Source organism: Capsicum annuum, unplaced genomic scaffold (genome assembly GCF_002878395.1).
Source record: "Capsicum annuum cultivar UCD-10X-F1 unplaced genomic scaffold, UCD10Xv1.1 ctg83241, whole genome shotgun sequence".
NCBI lineage: Eukaryota > Viridiplantae > Streptophyta > Magnoliopsida > Solanales > Solanaceae > Capsicum > Capsicum annuum.
Window position 1 is genome coordinate 137,998 of NW_025894096.1, and position 19,407 is coordinate 157,404.

Consider the following 19,407-nt stretch of genomic DNA (forward strand, 5'->3'; position numbering starts at 1 on the left):
TAATAATTTTTTAAAAAATATAATGTTGTATAATAATAATAAAAATATACTATAATATTATATATTGAATTACGTGACATAATATTTTATGTTAGGTTGCGTATCTTAAAAATTTCAATCTGGCATTTAGTCGTCGTTTCGTCGAGTTGAATGCTAATTAGGATTTATACTCGACTCTTGTTTAGCAATTAGCAAATACAATTATTTAAATCATCTTCAAACGAAAAGAAAAGAGGGATGGTGACACTTAAATGATCAATTACTTGATGTATAGTATATAATAATACAGAGGGCAATCGAATGAGAATCATAACATCATAAGATCTCAAGTTTAAATCACAATGAAAATAGCATTAATATTTCTTAATTACCTAAATCTTGGAAGGCAGCGTTACCCGATACGAAATTAACGATAGAAGAAGGGCATTTGGTGTTTAATTATACCGCTGCACCTCACTGGTACATAGCGTAATTCGCAAGCACTCAAATTTCAACATGTCAAATATTGAGAAACCTTGTAATGCCTATGAGATTGAAGGAAATCAGCACTTTCTGTTGATATATTTACAGGAAAACAGAGAAGGAAACTCTCAAACCCCACAACAACAAAAGGAGAAGGAAACTCACAAACCCACAACAAAATTGGCTCCTTAGAAAATTATGTCTACACTGATCACTCCTATCTACTTTTGCATCAAAGATGCTGTATGAAAATGAACGTAAGCTAAACTAAGTTGATATGAAGTATGGCAGAGAGAGGGTACTTTTTATCTGATTTTCAAAAGGGCATCATGACTCATCTTCCGACTCTGAAGTCTCTACTTGCTCTGCTGGCCCTTCAATTGTACCAACAACTCGTCCTTGCGCAGGTTGCTGAAGAATATTCCCAACTAAAAAAAAAAAAAAAAAAAAGAGGAAATTTAATTAGTTAACCTATCACCTTTTGATGTACATGGTTCATATTCCAATCTAAAATATGAAAGTACTTTTCTTCTTTAATCATAAGATGGATAAATACTGATGTTCGCCAAGAAATAGCTCGTGGACGCTAGCATAAGATGAAGGAACATGTTTCCTATCAAAATATATATGATGGAAATCATTTATATAAAAGAACTACCTGATAATAGAGTTTTGCCAAGAAGCACCTTTGCATACTGGATTTCTGTTTGGTGAGCGCTGATAAATTTAGCCTGCATATTTTATTTCTATAAGACAAGCTGAATAAAGATTAGAAGCTGCGCATATACATCTTAGAGACATACCACTGAACAAGAACCTTAAGCAGTCCTATGAGATTACATGCACGATAGCAGTTTCTTCCAATATTCCACAGAAATTTCTGAGAATCTTTGGAAGAAGGCTAAAGCATTAAGCAATAACAATGCATCCTAGTAAAGTGAACTAGATGGCACTTTACATAACCTTCAACTACACATTCGATATGCAAATTTACAACATACATTAACAAATAACTTTTACCAATTCTCCATGGAATAACTCCAAAATATGATCCAGTCTTGCTTGATGTCTCATGAGGAAAGGGCGCAGATGGTTAGTGTACAACTGCTTAGCACCCTGTGTAACACCAAAGAAGTGCATGACTTTCCAAACCATTTTTGGAGAAAAAGTATAGTATAACCCTCAAGCTAAAGCTGTATCTTAACGCTAAGTTACTCAAAAGCAGCTAGATAGTTTTTTCCTTTCCAGGAGGTTTGGCCGTATACACTATACACTTGCAGGTATGTTGAGATTAGGACATTTTTATGCTGATTCCAATTGATAAAAAAAGTCACAGAACGACCCAATGATGATTATTCTAATTATTAAACATAATTCACTATCCTCACCATTCTCTCTGCCAGATTCAGTTGCTTCGCCTCACCCACCAATCCCTCAACCATCCTCTTAGATACCCACATTCCTTGTCTTTTGCTTGAAACCTAAGCTCTACGTTCCTTTTCTCTTATTTGAAACCTAAGCTCCCTCTCTCTCTCTCCACCTATCTTCTCCTCCAAACGTGTTATTCTTCTACATTTCCTTGGTTATCTCCTCAACAGCAGAACCAACAAGGCTTTCATATGGAAAGAGTATCCAGTGATAAGTTATTAGCTGAAAGCCAGTTTTTCTAACGGTAAAGGCAATGGCTATTTCCCAAGCACTTATCTATTGAAATGGGGAAGGGGATATATTCAGGGGACGTAACCACCAAAGTGAATTGTGTTTTACACATATCCTCCCCCAAACAGGATAAGCGACATGGAAAGGGAAGAAAAAGAAAAAGTTCAAGAAGCAAAAATATCTGTCGAACCCACCTCAGCAGATGGAAGTTGAAGCCAAACAAGAAATGCGAGCTTCACATGATAGTAAAGTGGGAACCTATGAAATAAGACAAATCTTGCATGTTACAAAAGCAAGGCTTGTAAAAGTTGATGTTCCAAACTAACAACCCCATGTAACCACATGAGACTGGCTATAAACAAATTAGAAAACAAAAAAGGAAGCAGTACCAGTAGAGAAATTTATCTGTGAATGCTTCAACTATACTGAAAGATCCATATACTGCAGGCAGAAAGGGAGTGAGAGAGAGTAACTTATGCTTCATGTAAAAGAGATATACAGGCAAGATAATTGCAATCACATAAAATTATAAGTAATTACTGTGAGGCATTAAATCCACAGTGGTTAGGCCTTGAATAGGTTAAGAATAAGTCACGAGGAAAGCAAACAAATACATGGGGAGTAGGGTTTTCCTTCTTCTTTTTTGTTTTTGTGTATGCGCGTGCAATCAGTGACACCTATTATAAAATTGCTCACTTCATCAAACACTATCATAAAACATATAATTATGAAGCATACATCCGAATCCTAAAATTTATGTGATGAGGAATCTACCCTCTAGATCCGCACCCATATCAGATACTCGAACCCGAGTTTGAGATGTAGGCACGTAGTAAGTAATTGAAATATTATAAGTATAGCAGCTTTGTTCTTACAAAATATGAGATGATTTATAGGGGGAACTCGTTTAAATTCTTGTTATATTTTCTTGTTCTGCAGACTCAACAGCTTCTTTTTATTGCTTTCGAATGATCTCTTAGATTATTTCCCAGCAATAGTTTCACGTGGTATTGGGAAAACAGGACATATAATAGAATTTATCGGAGATACTTTGTGCTGAGGACATCAATCAGTATCTTGTGGAGAAAAATGTAATTTCAAGATTTGCAAAGCATAACAATATGTGTAATGTTAAGGAAAAAGCATCATCACCTGCCCAGTACAAAAGCCATTTACGTTGCTCATTTTGGTCACCCATCTCAATTGCTTTGAAGGTAGAATAAACAGGCAAAACAATCCCTACAGAACAACTGCAAATACCTTTATATTTTAATGAGAATTTTTCCAAATAATAAGAAACAAAAATTCTTCAAGCTTGTGATATGGCACTGAAACTTTTGCATCTGAGTCATCCCAAGCAACAATGTAGGATGCCTTCTTAAAGCATAAAAGTGACAATGGCAAAAATCAATTGGAATCATGAGTAGAAAATCTACAGACACGAATAAGAGCTCACCATGCAGTGCGGACAACAACATTAGTATTAAGCGGGCTAAGAAGCAATTTCAACCCAATCTGCATCAAAATAAAATGATGTGAGGCCAGAAAAGACAGCCCAAACCTTCTGAATGCATGAAATAAACGAAAGCTGTAAGCACAAGGATGACCAGTAATACAAGAGAAGTTTTAGTAAAACTTGAAAAGTCATAGTTGCAAGATGGACCTCAAGGGTTGAAGAACAAGTGGTTGGCCAGTTCAAACACTCTAGGACTGGGGAAAGTAGTATAGGGTACTTACAAATTTTACCAATTTGTGAAGTGACCATAATTGGCAAGAAGATCCAAAATATCACTGTCTGTTTCAACATTTCCTCATAACATTACAGCATTACAAAAATGATGATATTCTACTTATGCTTCTACAATTAGATTAATTCATTCATTATTTTATGCTAAAGTATTCACACCTTTAAGGCCATTTAACATGAGGACCAATTGGTTGAGATAATTTTATCTAGTCTAATCCCACCTTCGACCGGCCAATCTGGGAAACCCTCACTGTTTTGTCCAATGTGAGTGAGGATCCCTCTGAAAAGGTAAAATATAAAAGATGATCTTCTAATAGAAGAAATTCTTCTGTTGTGTTTTTGGTCCTTCATATGACTTTTAGTGAAATTTTTAAAACATTCGATTAGAGGCATACCCGAAAAAATCAATCTGTACATCATCCTTTTACGCCAGACATGAGATAGAAATTTAATTCACACGCTATTTCCCTTATTCAATCATTTTCAAAAGGATTGGATACCCCTTTCCTAATACAAGTACTCATATACCGCGATCCCTCAATCTAGAATTTCAAAAAACGTCATTAGATTGGATAAGTAATCAATAAAATATCCAAGAGGAATTCATTAACATGTGTGTCTTAAAAGAATGGGAAAGGAAAGGGAAATTTATAATATGCAAAAGTTACTACATATAAGTCTGAAGACGAAAGTGTAAATCATCAGAATTTTACACTGCCCAATTGCTTCTGGGATCTGGTGTACGCTTTCCTAGTCCCTCTGAGGTACAACAGGTGATGCGTAAATCTATGAGACAGTTTAGATTTTGCTAAAAGGGGAGGGAAATTCAGAACAAGCAATCGAATGGTCTGGAAGACTTCTAACATATGTGTTATTTGGAAGAGAGTAATCAGAGATGCTCGGAATGAAGATTAAACTCGCTACTGTCTAACACATTAAATATTTTAACGTTTTAATCTAATTTTACAACTGTAAATCATTAGATGTTATTGGACTCCTACACAATTTGTCAGGGGCCACAACTTTTGTACGTAACACTGGATCTCGAGACCTTCTCGATGCCGTGTGAATGAACATATCATCATTTTACTTATTAAAAGAATAATATAACTTGTTTGTAACTGGGGAACTACACAGGCAGTGATTGTCCTTCTAAATCTGCTAAATTGAAACACAACAAAGCCTAAACCCATAGGGATTGTTTGGTAGCTGGTTTGGAGGTGAATTATGCAGGCATAAAATTCTACATAAGTAATACCACATTTGGTAGCTAGTTAGAAGGTAAATTATTTATGTATAAAATTAATATGGTACTTGGTTTACAATTTGAAAACACGCATAACTAAGACATGTATAAGATATGAGGAAATCTATGCATTATCTTATGCAAGATAGAAGATGGAATGAGTGATACTCCCTCTATTCCATATTCAATTAATTTGTGAGGCAATGCAAACCTTTTGAGAAGAGAAAAATAGGACATAAATTGGACGTCACCTTCCACCTTTGCCTTTTGAAGTCAAATTAAAATCATAAATATGAGCAATTAAGTATCGTGAACTCATCAACTAGAAAATATAAATGAAGGGCAAAAATGGAAGAAATTTCCAACAACGCTCTTGAAGATTGAACAACTAAGTTATTTTGAACATTGAAAAATGACTCATATGGACTAGAGGGAGTACATACATACTAATCCATGCATAACTAATACATGCAAATATAACACTATAGATTCCCACATGACTAATCCCTACATTACAAATATCTGCATAATTCTAACCAGCTACCAAACGACCCCTAATTGCTAATGATCCAACATGAAAACCTAGTCACTCGATCTCGACACCATCTTGGTGCAGTTTAAATGAACATATCATCACAAACACGGCCTATTTGCAGGGGCGGAGCTACACTTGAGAAAGAGGTTCGACGGAAAATTATACAATATATACATGGTTCAAATTATTTTTTATGTATATACAGTAGATATCGAACCCCCTTCGATTAGTTCGTATGTTCACTTGTGAACCCACTTGGTGAAATTCCTGGCTCCGCCACTGCCTATTTGCATACTGCACATAGTCACTCTCCTAAATGCCACAAAGTGGCTCTCACATTTTTTAAGTTTGTGTATCTAATGCATCACCACATATATAGGTGATAATTATCTTTCTATAATCTGCTACACCGAAACAGCAAACATAGCCTAAACCCTTAATTTGCTAATAATCCCACGCGAAAACTCAGCTACTCGATCTCTTCACTTTCTTTGTGAAAGTTTGAATAAGCATATCATTTTACTTATAAACACACACACAAAAAAAAAAGCTGCTCAAAACTGGGACATATACAGTCAATAATTATCTTTCTATAATCTGCTAAATTGAAACAGCAACATAGCGTAAACCCTTAATTTGCTAATGATCCCATGCAAAAAATCAGCTACTCGATCTCTTCACTTTCTTAGTGAAAGTTTGAATGAGCAAATCGTCATTTTACTTAAAAACAAACAAAAAAAGAGAGCTGTTTGAAACTGGTAGAATATATAGTCGATAATTATCTTTCTATAATCTGCTAAACTGAAACAGCAACATAGCCTAAACCCTTGATTTGCAAATCCCATGCGAAAACTCAGTTACTCGATCTCTTCACTTTCTTTGTGAAATCTTGAATGAGCATATCATCATTTTACTAATAAACAAACAAAAAAAGAGTTGTTCGAAACTGGGAGAACATACAGTTGTTGGACAATAAAATTTCGAGACCGAAAAATAAGTAACCGAGACAAGAAAATATTGCAACAATCAATTTATTGATTTCAATATGTGAGTGTTACAATATCTATGAATCCTCTGATTCGCCTTTTCAAATATAAATTCAAGGGCTTAAAGCTTGATCTTGAATTTGAATTTGATTTGTTGATTTGAGGGACTTGATCTTGACTTGTGTTTGAATTCAAGGGCTTTTGAGCTTGTACTTGAATATTGCGATCTTGATCTTGATCTTGATGAACTTGATTTGAATGCTTGAGCTTTTTAGAGAAATTGCAGCGTTTGATCCACGAGCTTTCTCTTGCTTCTTGTTAGAGTTCTAGAGGTCTCCTTTTCTAAATTATGAGACCCCTATTTAGAGTTGTGGAAAGGGAAGAGTCATGATGAAGATGGACTTCCTTTGTCCAATCAAATTCAAGTGACGTGATGCCTTTTATGGGCTTTGATTTCATTTGGCCTGTTGCATCATTGTGACATGTGGCATGGACCTATTGGCTCCTTCACTTGACTGGGCATGCCATGTCAGTTGCCACGTGGCACTCATTTGGGCCTCTAAAATAAGACAACATTTTGGACTTAGCAAGATGGGCTCACCATTTGTAGCCCAAGTTAATGGACTAGCCCAATAAAGATTGGACTTTATTTAAATCCATACATGTTTGGACTTAAATAATTAATCAAATTATATTAATCCACAATATCTATTTGGGACTAATATATTTTGAATTTAATGTAATCCGAATTTCGTTCGAATTTCAATTTAATAAAATTTCGTTGTCCACAAAATGCCCCCACTTCAAGACTCGTCGGAGTACGTTTATCTATCTCGAAGACTGGGCTTGAAGTATTAAAAGAGATCATTTAATTTGTTGAAGGATCCCTTGTATAAGGACCTTCAAATTTGTTAATGACTAGGATAACACATGATTCCCTTAAAACAATATGATTTAGAAGTATAACAAAGTGATATTTGACTTTTTTCTTAATATGGGCAAAATCTCATAAACATGCAGAGACTCCATAATGCCATCTGTAGCAGAGGCACGTACCAAGCCAATTCCTAATCAAATCACGCCAACAATTTGAAGCTAGTACTGATTGGAAATAAATAATAGCCACCGCCTCTTCTGTAGTCATATTCAAGTAGGAATATGTCTTTAATTTTATTTCATCAAGGAGACGAGAATGTTGCCTATTCACATCTTCTACCTAAGCCAATTATATTTTAGAACCACGTACATATTCTTCATAAATTTAACCTGCTTCCAATTTCTATTCAACTAGGAACTAGCCATCGCCTTAAGTAACCAAGTCCGTGTAGGAGATAGTTTCTTGGAGCTGACACTTGGAGTCTATAAATAGAGCACATGTTCTTCATGCCTGAGCAACAATCCAGAGAGTTTGTAAGCTGCCATACCCATCTCCATGGCTAAGAAGTAACCATTTTCAGGTAATTTCTTTTCTTTTCTTTTTTTTCTTTTTTTTCTTTTTTTTTGTGTGTGGGGTTCTTGTCTCTTTTTCCGTAGGATTGAAACAAATATGCAACAATCGGCTTAGGGTGCGAGAGTTTAACTTCTCCTCTATACACTCTAAGATCGATCAATTTGACTCCAAGATGGTGGCTTTGCAACAATCGGCTTAGGGTACGAGAGTTTAACTTCGTCTCCGTACACTCTAAGACCGACCAATTTGACTTCAAGGTGGTGGCTATGCAACATTCGGCTTAGGGTACGAGAGTTTAACTTCGCCTCCGTACACTCTAAGACCGACCAATTTGACTTCAAGGTAGTGGCTATGCAACATTCGGCTTAGGGTGCGAGAGTTTAACTTCGCCTCCGTACACTCTAAGACCGACCAATTTGGCTTCAAGATGCTGACTATGCAACAATCGGCTTAGGGTGCGAGAGTTTAACTTCGCCTCCGTACACTCTAAGACCAACCAATTTGACTTTAAGATGGTGGCTATGCAACATTCAGCTTAGGGTGCGAGAGTTTAACTTCCCCTCCGTACACTCTAAGACTGACCAATTGGCTTCAAGATGCTGACTTTTTACCTACGTACTTATGCAATGGTTTTTTTAAGTATGGGTCCTTTCACTGATGCACTTATGCGATGGTATTCTTTAAGTATTGGCCCCTTTCACCGATGCACTTATGCAATGGTCTTTTTTAAGTATGGACCCTTTCACCGATGCATTTATGTAACGGTATTCTGTAAGTATGGACACTTTCACCGATGCATTTATGCAATGATCTGCTTTTAAGTATGGGCCCTTTCACTGATGAACTTATGCAATGGTCTTCTTTAAGTATAGGCCCTTTCACCGATGCATTTATGCAATGGTATTCTGTAAGATCCTTTTCACCGATGCATTTATGCAACGATCTACTTTAAGTATGGGCCCTTTCACTAATGCATTTCTGCAATGGTCTTCTTTAAGTATGGGCCCTTTTCAATGGTTAGCTTGCGAAGGGGCAAATCTTGTCTGTCTTCAGGCATGGAAATTTTAAGATCCTGTAAAGAATAAATCCGTAAGAGGCCAGCTTAAGGTGCAAAGGGACAAATCTTGTCCACCTTAAGGCATGAAAATTTTGAGATCCTTTTAAGGATAAACCCTTAAGAGGTCAGTTTAAGGTGTAAAGGGACAAATTTTGTCCGCCTTAAGACATAAAAATTTTGAGATCCTTTTGAGGACAAACTCGTGAGAGGCCAGCTTAAGGTGCAAAGGGACAAATCTTGTCCACCGTAAGGCATGACAACTATTTTATATCTTCTTAAAGATAAATCCGTAAAGAAACCAACTTAAGGTGCAAAGGGACAAATCTTTCCCACCTTAAGACATGGAAATTTTGGAGGCCTTGATTTGAAGACTTGGAGATTTTGTCAACTTTCACTCCTAAATTTGGCATTTAGTGGTTCAACTTCCAAATTTGGGGAGTTTGGAGACTTCATCTTATGTGAACGGAGCCATATTTCATTGGAGTTTGCCCCCCATTGAGCCGCCAATACTTGGAGTGAGTCCAAAATTTAATTAGAATATTTTCATACCCGGTATCCATATGATAGATACTGCAGGAACATTTTTTTTTTTACACTCATGCAACTGAACTCAAAATGAGATTCCAAGTGCCTACGTACCTCAATGAAAAGTATCAAGTCACAACGTAGTTCTAAGTAAGTTTTTTTTTTTGTCTTAACTTTTGCCTAGGCCGCCTCTTTCGAGGTTTTCAACCTAGCGGACATTTTTTTGAGCCGTATACAGTTTATACTCTTGCGGTCCAGAAGTGAACATGGAGTTTATACTCGTGCCTTAAGGAGTGTCATCTTCCTTCAAGGATAGTACTTCAAGAACTTGGCGTTGATAGGGCCAATCTTCACGCCATCTGCATCGACAAGCTTGTAAGCACCATTTGAATATGTCTCTTGTACGACATATGGTCCATCCCACTTTGGGGTGAATTTGCCCCCAGACGTTCGAGAAGTAATAATGGGTCTTCTCACTGCAAGAACTTGATCTCCAACTTGGAAGCACCTCAATCGAACTCTTTTGTTGAAAGAATGAGATAGACAGGCTTGGTAACATTCAAGATTTTGTTGAGCCTCCAGCTTCTTTTCATCAAGAGTTTCTAACTCTGCAAGACACAATTTAGCATTTTTTTCATTAGTGATTCCTTCTTAGATAGCCAGTCTCAAAGAAGGTATTTGACGCTCAAGTGGCAGGACGGCTTCAACTCCAAAAGCAAGCGAATATGAGGTTGCTTGCGTTGGTGTGCGGTAAGTTGTTCTATATGCCCATAGAGCTTCTTCCATTCGTTCATGCCAATCTTACTTGGACTTGGAGACGACTTTTTTCAATAGATTGCATAAAGTCTTATTAACTGCTTTGGCTAGACCATTGGCGGCAACATGGTACATAGAAGACTTGCGTTGCTTGAAGCCAAAGAAATCACAAATCTTACTTATCAGTTTGTTATCAAACGGCTTGCCATTGTCGGTTATTATATATTGAGGGATTCCAAAGCGATAGATGATATTCACTCGGATGAAATTCGCAACATTCTCCTACTTTACTTCTTTGAGAGCAACGGCATCGGCCTATTTTGAGAAGTAATCTGTTGCGGCCAAGATGTATAAGTGGTGGGTATAAGTGTACACCAGAAGATTTTGGTAGTGGACCAACAACATCCATTCCCCAAGCATTGAATGACCAAGATGCTACAGTTGGGTGTACTACCTCAGGAGGTTGATGAATGAAATTTGCATGGAATTGACAAGCTTTGCATCTTCTAGCATAGTCCAAGCAATCTTTCACCATCGTTGGCTAATAGTATCCCATCCTTTTAATGTGAAAATGGATCTTCGGTCTAGACTGATGCGATCCACAAACTCCCGAGTGTGCTTCTTGCAAAACTTGAATTGTTTTTTCCTTTCCCAAACACCGTAAGAGTACTCCTTCAAATGAACTTTTGTACAGTGTGTCTTTGTAGTAAAGGAAGCGAGGTGCACGACGACGAATGTCAATCCTTCTCCTTGGATCTTCTGGAAGTAATCCCATAACACAAATAGTCAATGATAGGTTGTTGTCAATCTTTTTTTACAGCTTCGGACACGACAACGAGGTATTCAACCTTATTTTCTACATCCTCATTTGACGGTGGTATTACCCATTCTTGGCGGATAGTAACTCGTATCTGATTTGGAAGAGTCAGGATTGAGGCCAAAGCATCTAGGCATCGACTTGCTTATTTTTTTTCCTCGGCATATGCTGGAGGGTTACTTCTCCAAGCCACCCCATCAACTTTGCGCATAATCGTGATATAGTCGTAGCTCAGGCTTTCTGACTTCATAGCTCCCCAAAAATTGCTTGATCACCAATTGAGAGTCACCAAAGACTTGTAATTGCAGTTGTTTCATATCAACTGTCATCTCAAGTCCAAGTATTAACGCTTGATATTCAGCAACATTATTAGAGCAACAGTTTATTAGGGTAAAAGAGTATGGGATGACCTCTTCTTGTGGAGTGACAAACACTAAACTGGCACCAGCTCCATCTCGATGTGCGGCACCATCAAAATACATCTTCCACGGGGTCTGGCTTCAATAATCATTGCATCTTCATCAGGAAGTTCATCGCTCAGTTCCCAATCATCAGGTATCGGGTGGTCTGCCAAGAAGTCAACCAATTCTTGTCCCTTAACGGCCTTTTGGGGAACATACACAATCTCAAACTGTTGAAATAGAAGGTACCATCTTGCAAGTCGGTCACTAAGGACTGGTTTCGACGTTACAAACTTGATGGGATTCGCCCTAGACACAAGACGAACAACATGAGCCTAAAAGTAGTGCTTCATTTTTTGAATTGAGAAGGCCAATGCCAAACACAACTTTTCGATTGGAGAATACTTTAGCTCATTTGGTGTCATTATTCTGCTCAGATAGTAAAGAAAGTTCTCTTTGCCTTCATTATTTTCTTGAGCCAGTAATGCTCCAACTGACCTCTTTTGTACCGCGATGTAGAGTATCAATGGTTTCCCAGGTATGGGTGCCATAAGAACTGGCGGCTTTATTAAGTATAATTTGATAATGGTTGACATTTTCCAGCCAGGTTTGAGATGAACCTCCTTAAATATGCTAGCCTTCCTTGAAGGCTTTTTAACTCGTGAATGTTTCGAGGCTCGGGCATCTTCAAAATTCCATCGACCTTGGCTTGATCAATTTCAATTCCTCGGTGTCGCACAATGAAGCCAAGAAACTTTCCGAAAGTAACTCCAAAGGCACACTTCAATGAATTAATCTTAAGTTGATATTTTCAAAGTAACTCAGACACCATTCTTAGGTCTTTTAAGTGGTCATCTCTCTTTCTTGACTTCATAACTAGATCATCTACGTAGCATTCAACATTTTTATGGAGCAGGCCGTCAAAGATATTTGATATAGCCCTTTGATAAGTGGCGCCAGCTTTCTTCAAACCAAAAGGCATCACCTTGTAGCAATAAATACCTTTGGACGAACGAAATACAGTGAGTTCTTCATCCTTTGGTGCCATGTGGATTTGATTATAGCCGGATGAACCATCCATGAAGGACATTGTCTCATAACCAGTGGTGGCATCAATCATCAATTCTGGTATGGGAATTGAAAAGTCATCCTTTGGGCAGACGTTTTTGAGATCCCGAAAGTCGATACAAACTCGAATTTGGCCATTTTTCTTCCGTACTGGAACAATACTTGAAATCCACGTGGGATAGTTGATTCTCCAAGTCGATCAAATACAGAGGGTCTTTTATTAGCAGCAGTGGATTCTTCTTCCACGGTGATGTAATTACTGACTGCCCTTCTTATGGAGATGCAAATTGGAGGTGGCTGCGTGTATCCTAGGCCTTCACGTGCCTGCCTGGTTGTACCCTCCGACGAAAGTTTGCCCAACCTTGATGGCTCATTAGTATTATATCCAGCCTATACAAATAACTTGTATGCATTTGGATCGAAGCCTTCTTTTGTGCGTTTTATGGGGAGTGTCATATCTTGTAGAGGATTTTGAGCCACAGACTCTCCAAGTAGCCTTGAGGATGGATTTATTGCGTCAATCCTCCTGATAGGTAAAGTTAGCCCCTTTAACACATTATCTTGGGAATCAGATAGGTGATTTTTTTTTTCTTTACCTTTGGTACATAGTGAAGAACAGGAGTTGCCTTCTTTTTCGTAGATGCGACGCTTTCTTTATTCAGAGTGAAGAGGGGCTTCTTGGTAGCGACTTTTTCGACAGTCACCGCGACCTTCTTAGATGCAAGATCATCACACTTGGTCTTGGTGACATCTTCAACCCTTTTCTCATTCACAACTTAATTCTTTAAGTAAAATTTTGCATCGACAAAGTGTGACTCAGCTTCAGTAAACAGCTTATCATCGGCAACTATCTTTCTTTCCACTTCGCCTTCAAGGTACTTCAAGCATTGATAGTAAGAGAACGAGATAATTTTGTTCTCGTGTACCCAAGGCCTACCAAGTAATATATTGTATGAAGTTTTGGCATCGATCACATGCATCAATACATTTTATTGAAAATCATCCATACGAATCCCCAACTTGACAGCTCCCATGGACCTCTGGCCCCCTTGGTTGAAGTCTTGGATCATTATACGGCTTTCGGCCAATTTGTCGGTAGCGATGCCAAGTTCCTTCATTGTACGGATAGGGAGGATGTCAACTCCGGATCCCTCATCAATCAAGATTTTATTTATCTTCTTTCCTAGAACTTGACCTACCATGTACAAAGGACGATTGTGTAAGGTTCCTCCAAGTAGAAGATCGTTATTTATAAATGTGATTTTTGTATCACATACATGTGCCTCCTGGCCAAGAGTTTCAACAAGCTTTTCAGAAGATGAAGGAACTTCCATTGGTAGATTTTCACCCTTCGCCCCTCTCTGGCAGTATTAAAACAAGATGCCTCAAGGTTGACTTGAGCAGTCTTTGCAAGAAACCAACTTGGTAAGAATTCTTCCAACGTTATCGAACACCGTAGTTTTTTATGGTGAAGTTCCATTACCCTCGTCTTCTTTGGAAGTTCAACCAACTTTTATTTCTTCGGTTTCTTTACCATCCTCCTTCTAGTTGGCTACTCGTACGACTCCTTTCGTATACTCGTCTTCCTGCGTCTGCGCCTGGTCACCAGAGTCCAACCTTCGTCATCTCCTTCGTCAACTGAAGACCTGTCAGACTCTAATAGTTTCTCATTATGTTCTTCAGCACATATTTGGACTAGATCGAGCGAGCCAAAAATGATAAAGATTTGATGAGAACTGGCTGTCTCATCGTCGAAGAAGATCTTCTCATTTACTAGTTGCATGACTTTGTCTTTAAAGACAAAGGATTTTTTCAAAGGGTGACTCACAAGCCTATGATATTTGCAATAATTAGGGTCATAGGTCCTTCCATCTTCGTTGGGCCGCTTCATCTCTGGGATTTCAATCAGCTTATGCCCAAGGAGTTCGTCGAAAATCTCAGCAACATCAGAATCAAGGAAGGGATATTCCTTTTCTTGCATCTCCTCTAAAGTTTTCTGATTTGGATGTGCTCCAGGAGTCGTCTTCACACTTTGCTTCTTGCTCACCTTCGTGGTGACCTTCATAGGAGACACGTCAATATTCATAGATTCCTTGTTGTCATTTCTGGGGACAAACTTGCCCCATCTTTTGGGTTCTTGCTTATCCTTTCCCCTTCGAGGGTCATGGATAGGCGTTGCTCCCTTTCCGACAGAAGACATGCTCAACTCGATATCGTGAGCACGAGTAGCTAACTTTTCAAAGGATTTAGGATTAATGCCTTGCAAGATGTAGAGAAGCTCCCAATGCATTCCTTGGACACACATCTCTATTGCAGAAGCTTCGTTGAGCCTATATTTGCAGTTTAGGCTAGCATTTCTCCATCAATTAGTGTAGTCAATGACTGGTTCGTCCTTTCTTTGCCGAGTATTTGTGAGCTCTACCATGCTCACTGCACGTCTTGTGCTATAAAAGCGATTTAAGAACTCGTGCTCCAATTGCTCCCAACTATCGATGGAATTAGGCTCAAGGTCCGTATACCAATCAAAGGCGTTTTCCTTTAGGGAATGAACAAACTGTTTGACAAGATAATCACCGTAAGTTCCAGCATTATTACGTGTCTCAACAAAGTATGCGACAAGCTGTTTTGGATTCCCTTTGCCCTCAAATTGTTGAAATTTGGGGGGTAAATAGCCGGCAAGCATTTTGAGGCTATCTATCCTCACAGTGTAGGGCTTGGCATACGCAAGGGAAGATTTGGTGACAACATCATTCTAGTCTTTGAGGGTCTCTTCAATGAATTCCTTCAGTTGCTCAATCGGGATCATTCCCTCAGAAGAAACTTGTACTTCTTTAGTTGGTGATGTTTGTTTCACAGGATGTTCTGTCTCGTGAGCCTCTGGAGACTTTTCAGGTGCATGGCTAGACTCTCCGTCTATCAAGCCTTCCATCCTATCCACTATCTTATCAACCGAGCATCTTGATACTAAACATATTTGGTTAGGCCCTCAATTGCCTTTGTCAGATTCGCAAGTTGATCCTTCATAGACGAGGCATCAGTTACCATTGCTTGCATGATCACCGGAGATAGGGTGTGCATCAGTCGGTTCGCTTCGGTTTTATGTGTTATTGGTTCGGTTTATCGATTTTCGGTTTTTAAATATGTAAAACCAATAACCAACCAATATGATATTTTTCTTATCGGTCCTTAATGGTTCGGTTTTCGGTTTAGCCAATAAGAAAATACTTATAAAATAGAAATAGTAACAACTAACATAAAAAAACAAAATCTTAGTTATCGCCAAAATCCAACACAATGCATTTTAGTTTACAAGAATCTTCAAACTTGAACTGAATATTAGTTAGAGAAAAAATTAAAACCTAATTGTTGGAAGCTATAAATGCTTCAAGTTTTTCAATACGATAAAAGCCGAGTTTTATATTGTGCCTTTGTTGCCCTGAATGGGTTAATACTTTGTGAATCACTAAATTGTGAATAAGTAATGCATATAATATATATACATACACATATTTATCTATATATATATATATAGAGAGAGAGAGAGATTTATATATAACATAAAAAATAGGGATTAAACAATAATTTAGTGTATCCTTATTGGGTTATCGGTTTAACCGATAACCCAATAAGCTAAAATCGAAACCGAACCATTTACCCAATAAATTTTTTTATAAAACCAATAAAAAACCATTAGCCTAATAACATTTTTATCGGTTCGGTTTATCGGTCGGTTCAGTTTTTGCATACCCCTAACGGGAGATGTTGGAGAGTAACACGGATTGTCGCATAAGTTGATCTTCGAAGTGCTCAACTTATGCGACATAAGTGGAGATGACGCATTTGTTGAACGATCATCGCTCTTTGCGCCAGAGTATTTGGAACCAGAGTGCTCAAGAAGAGCTAGCCCCTCTTAAGCAATTCCGCCACATTACTTCCTCCTTCCGAAGCACTTGCATTGGACTTCGTTCCTTTGGGGGCTGAAGATCCAAAAACTGGAGTTGGCGCGGATGACACTGGATGTGTTTGTTGTCCTAGCAAGCCTGCCTTGCTCCTTGTGACAGCTTCCAAAAGTAACACCAAGGATGCTTTCTACTTCAGCAGAGAACTTTGAATCAGCAGCCTTGGAAGCAGTTGATTGAGAGTTGACCTTCTTGGAAGTCATTTCAGCATTGTTGAACTTTGAAGTTGGAAAAATTGAGATGAGAGGTAGAGATCGTCCCACTGGGCGTGCCAGAATTTATTGGACAATAAAATTTTCAAGACCGAAAAATAAGTAATCGAGACAAGAAAATATTGCAACAATCAATTTATTAATTTCAATATGTGAGTGTTACAATCTCTATGAATCCTCTGATTCGCCTTTTCAAATATAAATTCAAGGGTTTAAAGCTTGATCTTGAATTTGACCTTGATTTGTTGATTTAAGGGACTTGATCTTAACTTGTTTGAATTCAAGGGTTTTAGAGCTTGTTCTTGAATATTGTGATCTTGATCTTGATGAGCTTGATTTGAATGTTTGAGCTTTTTAGAGAAATTGCAGTGTTTGATCCACGATCTTTCTTTTGCTTCTTGTTAGAGTTCCGGGATCTCCTTTTCTGAATTATGAGACCCCTATTTATAGTTGTGGAAAGGAAAGAGTCGTGATGAAGATGGATTTTCTTTGTCCAATCAAATTCGAGTGATGTGGTGCCTTTTGTGGGCTTTGATTTCATTGGGTCTGTTGCATCATTTTGACATGTGGCATGGACCTATTGACTTCTTCACTTGACTGGGCATGCCATGTCATTTGTCACGTGGCACTCATTTGGGCATCCAGAATAAGACAACATTTTGGACTTAGCAAGATGGGCTCACCATTTGTAGCTCAAGTTAATGGACTAGCCCAATAAAGATTAGACTTTATTTAAATCCATACATGTTTGGACTTAAATAATTAATCAAATTATATTAATCCACAATATCTATTTGGGACTAATATATTTTGAATTTAATGTAATCTGAATTTCGTTAGAATTTCAATTTAATAAAATTTCGTTGTCCACAACAGTCGATAATTATCTTTCTATAATCTGCTAAATTGAAAACAGTAGCATAGACAAAACCTTTAATTGCTAATGATCCAACAAAAAAATCTCAGTTAAATTAGAAAACATCCTAATTTACATATGAAATTAGCAGCAAACAGGATAATCACTTAACGTAATCGCAGTAAGATCAGTGTATTGCGAATAGTAAATACCTCGCTGGAGAGATTAGAGGTAAACATAGCCATTCCTGCCATTCCCCGAGAGAGTTTTTTTCAGTTCCGGCAATCGTCTCCAAAGTTTGATTCCAGTATAAATAGTGTAGTCTATTGACTTTTCTGTGAATTACATAATCACCTCTTCAGTTTGGTGAAAATTCACTCCGGTCCTTTTTCTTAGTTTTTGTTGATCGAAATCGGCAATAATCACTTTTGTAGTTGTTTTTACATGTATAACTAGTATTAGTACCCGCACGATGTGCGAATAATATTTGAGTGAAAGTAATTATTAAATAAAGATAGATTAAAAAAATAATTTAGATTTATAAATTTATCAAATAGTAAAGCATAAAAAAAAAAAAATCATTGACCAATAAATAAGCCAACATAAACTAATGAAATGTAAGTCAAAATCTCCGATCAATTATAGTTTTTGAATAGTTCATAACAAATAATTCATAATAAATTACTTCAAAATGAAAAAAAAAGTAGATAAAATCAATTTGAATTTATTAAAAATATTTACCGATATACGAATATTGAAAGGAGACCAAGCATAAAGAAAAAATATTATCGTTCTAGTTATACCATTTATAACATTCACATTTAAGTCAAAATAGGATCATAAAATACTAAATATAAAAAAGAGATAAAATTTATCTTTAAAAAATTTAAAATTTTAAACGAATAAATCATAATAATCTCAAGCAAGATCTTGAAATTTTTATTTTTCATTCGTGTCAAAAAAATTGATATATTTTTAAAATTTTATTAATAGATTCATTATTTAGTGAGACTATATTACGAAAATTTGTATTTGGATAAAGAAATCACTAAGGTAACAAACTTATTTTTCTCAAAAAAGAAAAATACTATGAATAATTAAAATCATTTTTAACAAATAATTTTCTTGTTTCAAACCTATATTGTTTGAATATATAGTGACCTTCTCATAGGTTTCTTCTTCTTGAAATCTCATTACTAATTATTGACAACAGTCCTTCACTATGTGGATCTTTTACTATACCAAAATATGATATTGAATAACGATTAATAAAATTAAAAAAAACAATCATTTTTATTTCATAATTATGCAATACCTCAAAATAATATATAATCAAGAAATTATATTATTCATAGTATAAATTTATATTTGAATAAAGAGATTAAAAAATTAACAAACTTAATTTTCTCGAGAAGAAAAATCACTACGAATAATTCAAATCATTTTCAACAAACGATTTTCTTGTTTCAAACCTATATTACATGGGGGTTTGGGCCACAGGTGACAAAAGAGTTTTAAAATGAGATGTAAGTGACACAAGTCTTAATTATTAGGTGGAGGTGACAATTACTTTATTATGAATTAAGAAAGTTGAAAAAGTTTGAAAATAACCCACAAGTTTTAAAATTTACACTTTGATCCAAATGTTAGCCTATATAACGAAAAACGGAG

General features: G+C 36.9%; 1 protein-coding gene across 1 annotated transcript; it reads right to left on the bottom strand.

The window, feature by feature from the left end:
• Positions 1-503: 503 nt before the first annotated feature.
• On the bottom strand, positions 504-18,163 carry LOC124895611 (HVA22-like protein k). The gene is made up of 8 exons (XM_047406054.1): positions 17,949-18,163; positions 3,578-3,636; positions 3,274-3,371; positions 2,511-2,562; positions 2,316-2,379; positions 1,483-1,578; positions 1,121-1,193; positions 504-890 (listed from the first exon to the last, which is right to left on the bottom strand). The coding sequence occupies exons 1-8, from the start codon at positions 17,988-17,990 to the stop codon at positions 790-792; spliced, it is 585 nt and encodes a 194-aa protein (XP_047262010.1). The 5' UTR covers positions 17,991-18,163; the 3' UTR covers positions 504-789.
• Between the last annotated feature and the right edge of the window lie 1,244 nt (positions 18,164-19,407).

What these genes read in the sequence shown, in the direction of transcription:
- LOC124895611 (XM_047406054.1), bottom strand. Translation starts at nt 17,990, where the DNA reads ATGGCAGGAATGGCTATGTTTACCTCTAATCTCTCCAGCGAG. An exon ending in ATGGCTTTTGTACTGGGCAG is followed by an intron (nt 2,563 to 3,273) that starts GTGATGATGCTT and finishes TTCTGCCTGCAG; the next exon opens with TATATGGATCTTTCAGTATA. An exon ending in ACAGATAAATTTCTCTACTG is followed by an intron (nt 2,380 to 2,510) that starts GTACTGCTTCCT and finishes CTTATTTCATAG; the next exon opens with GTTCCCACTTTACTATCATG.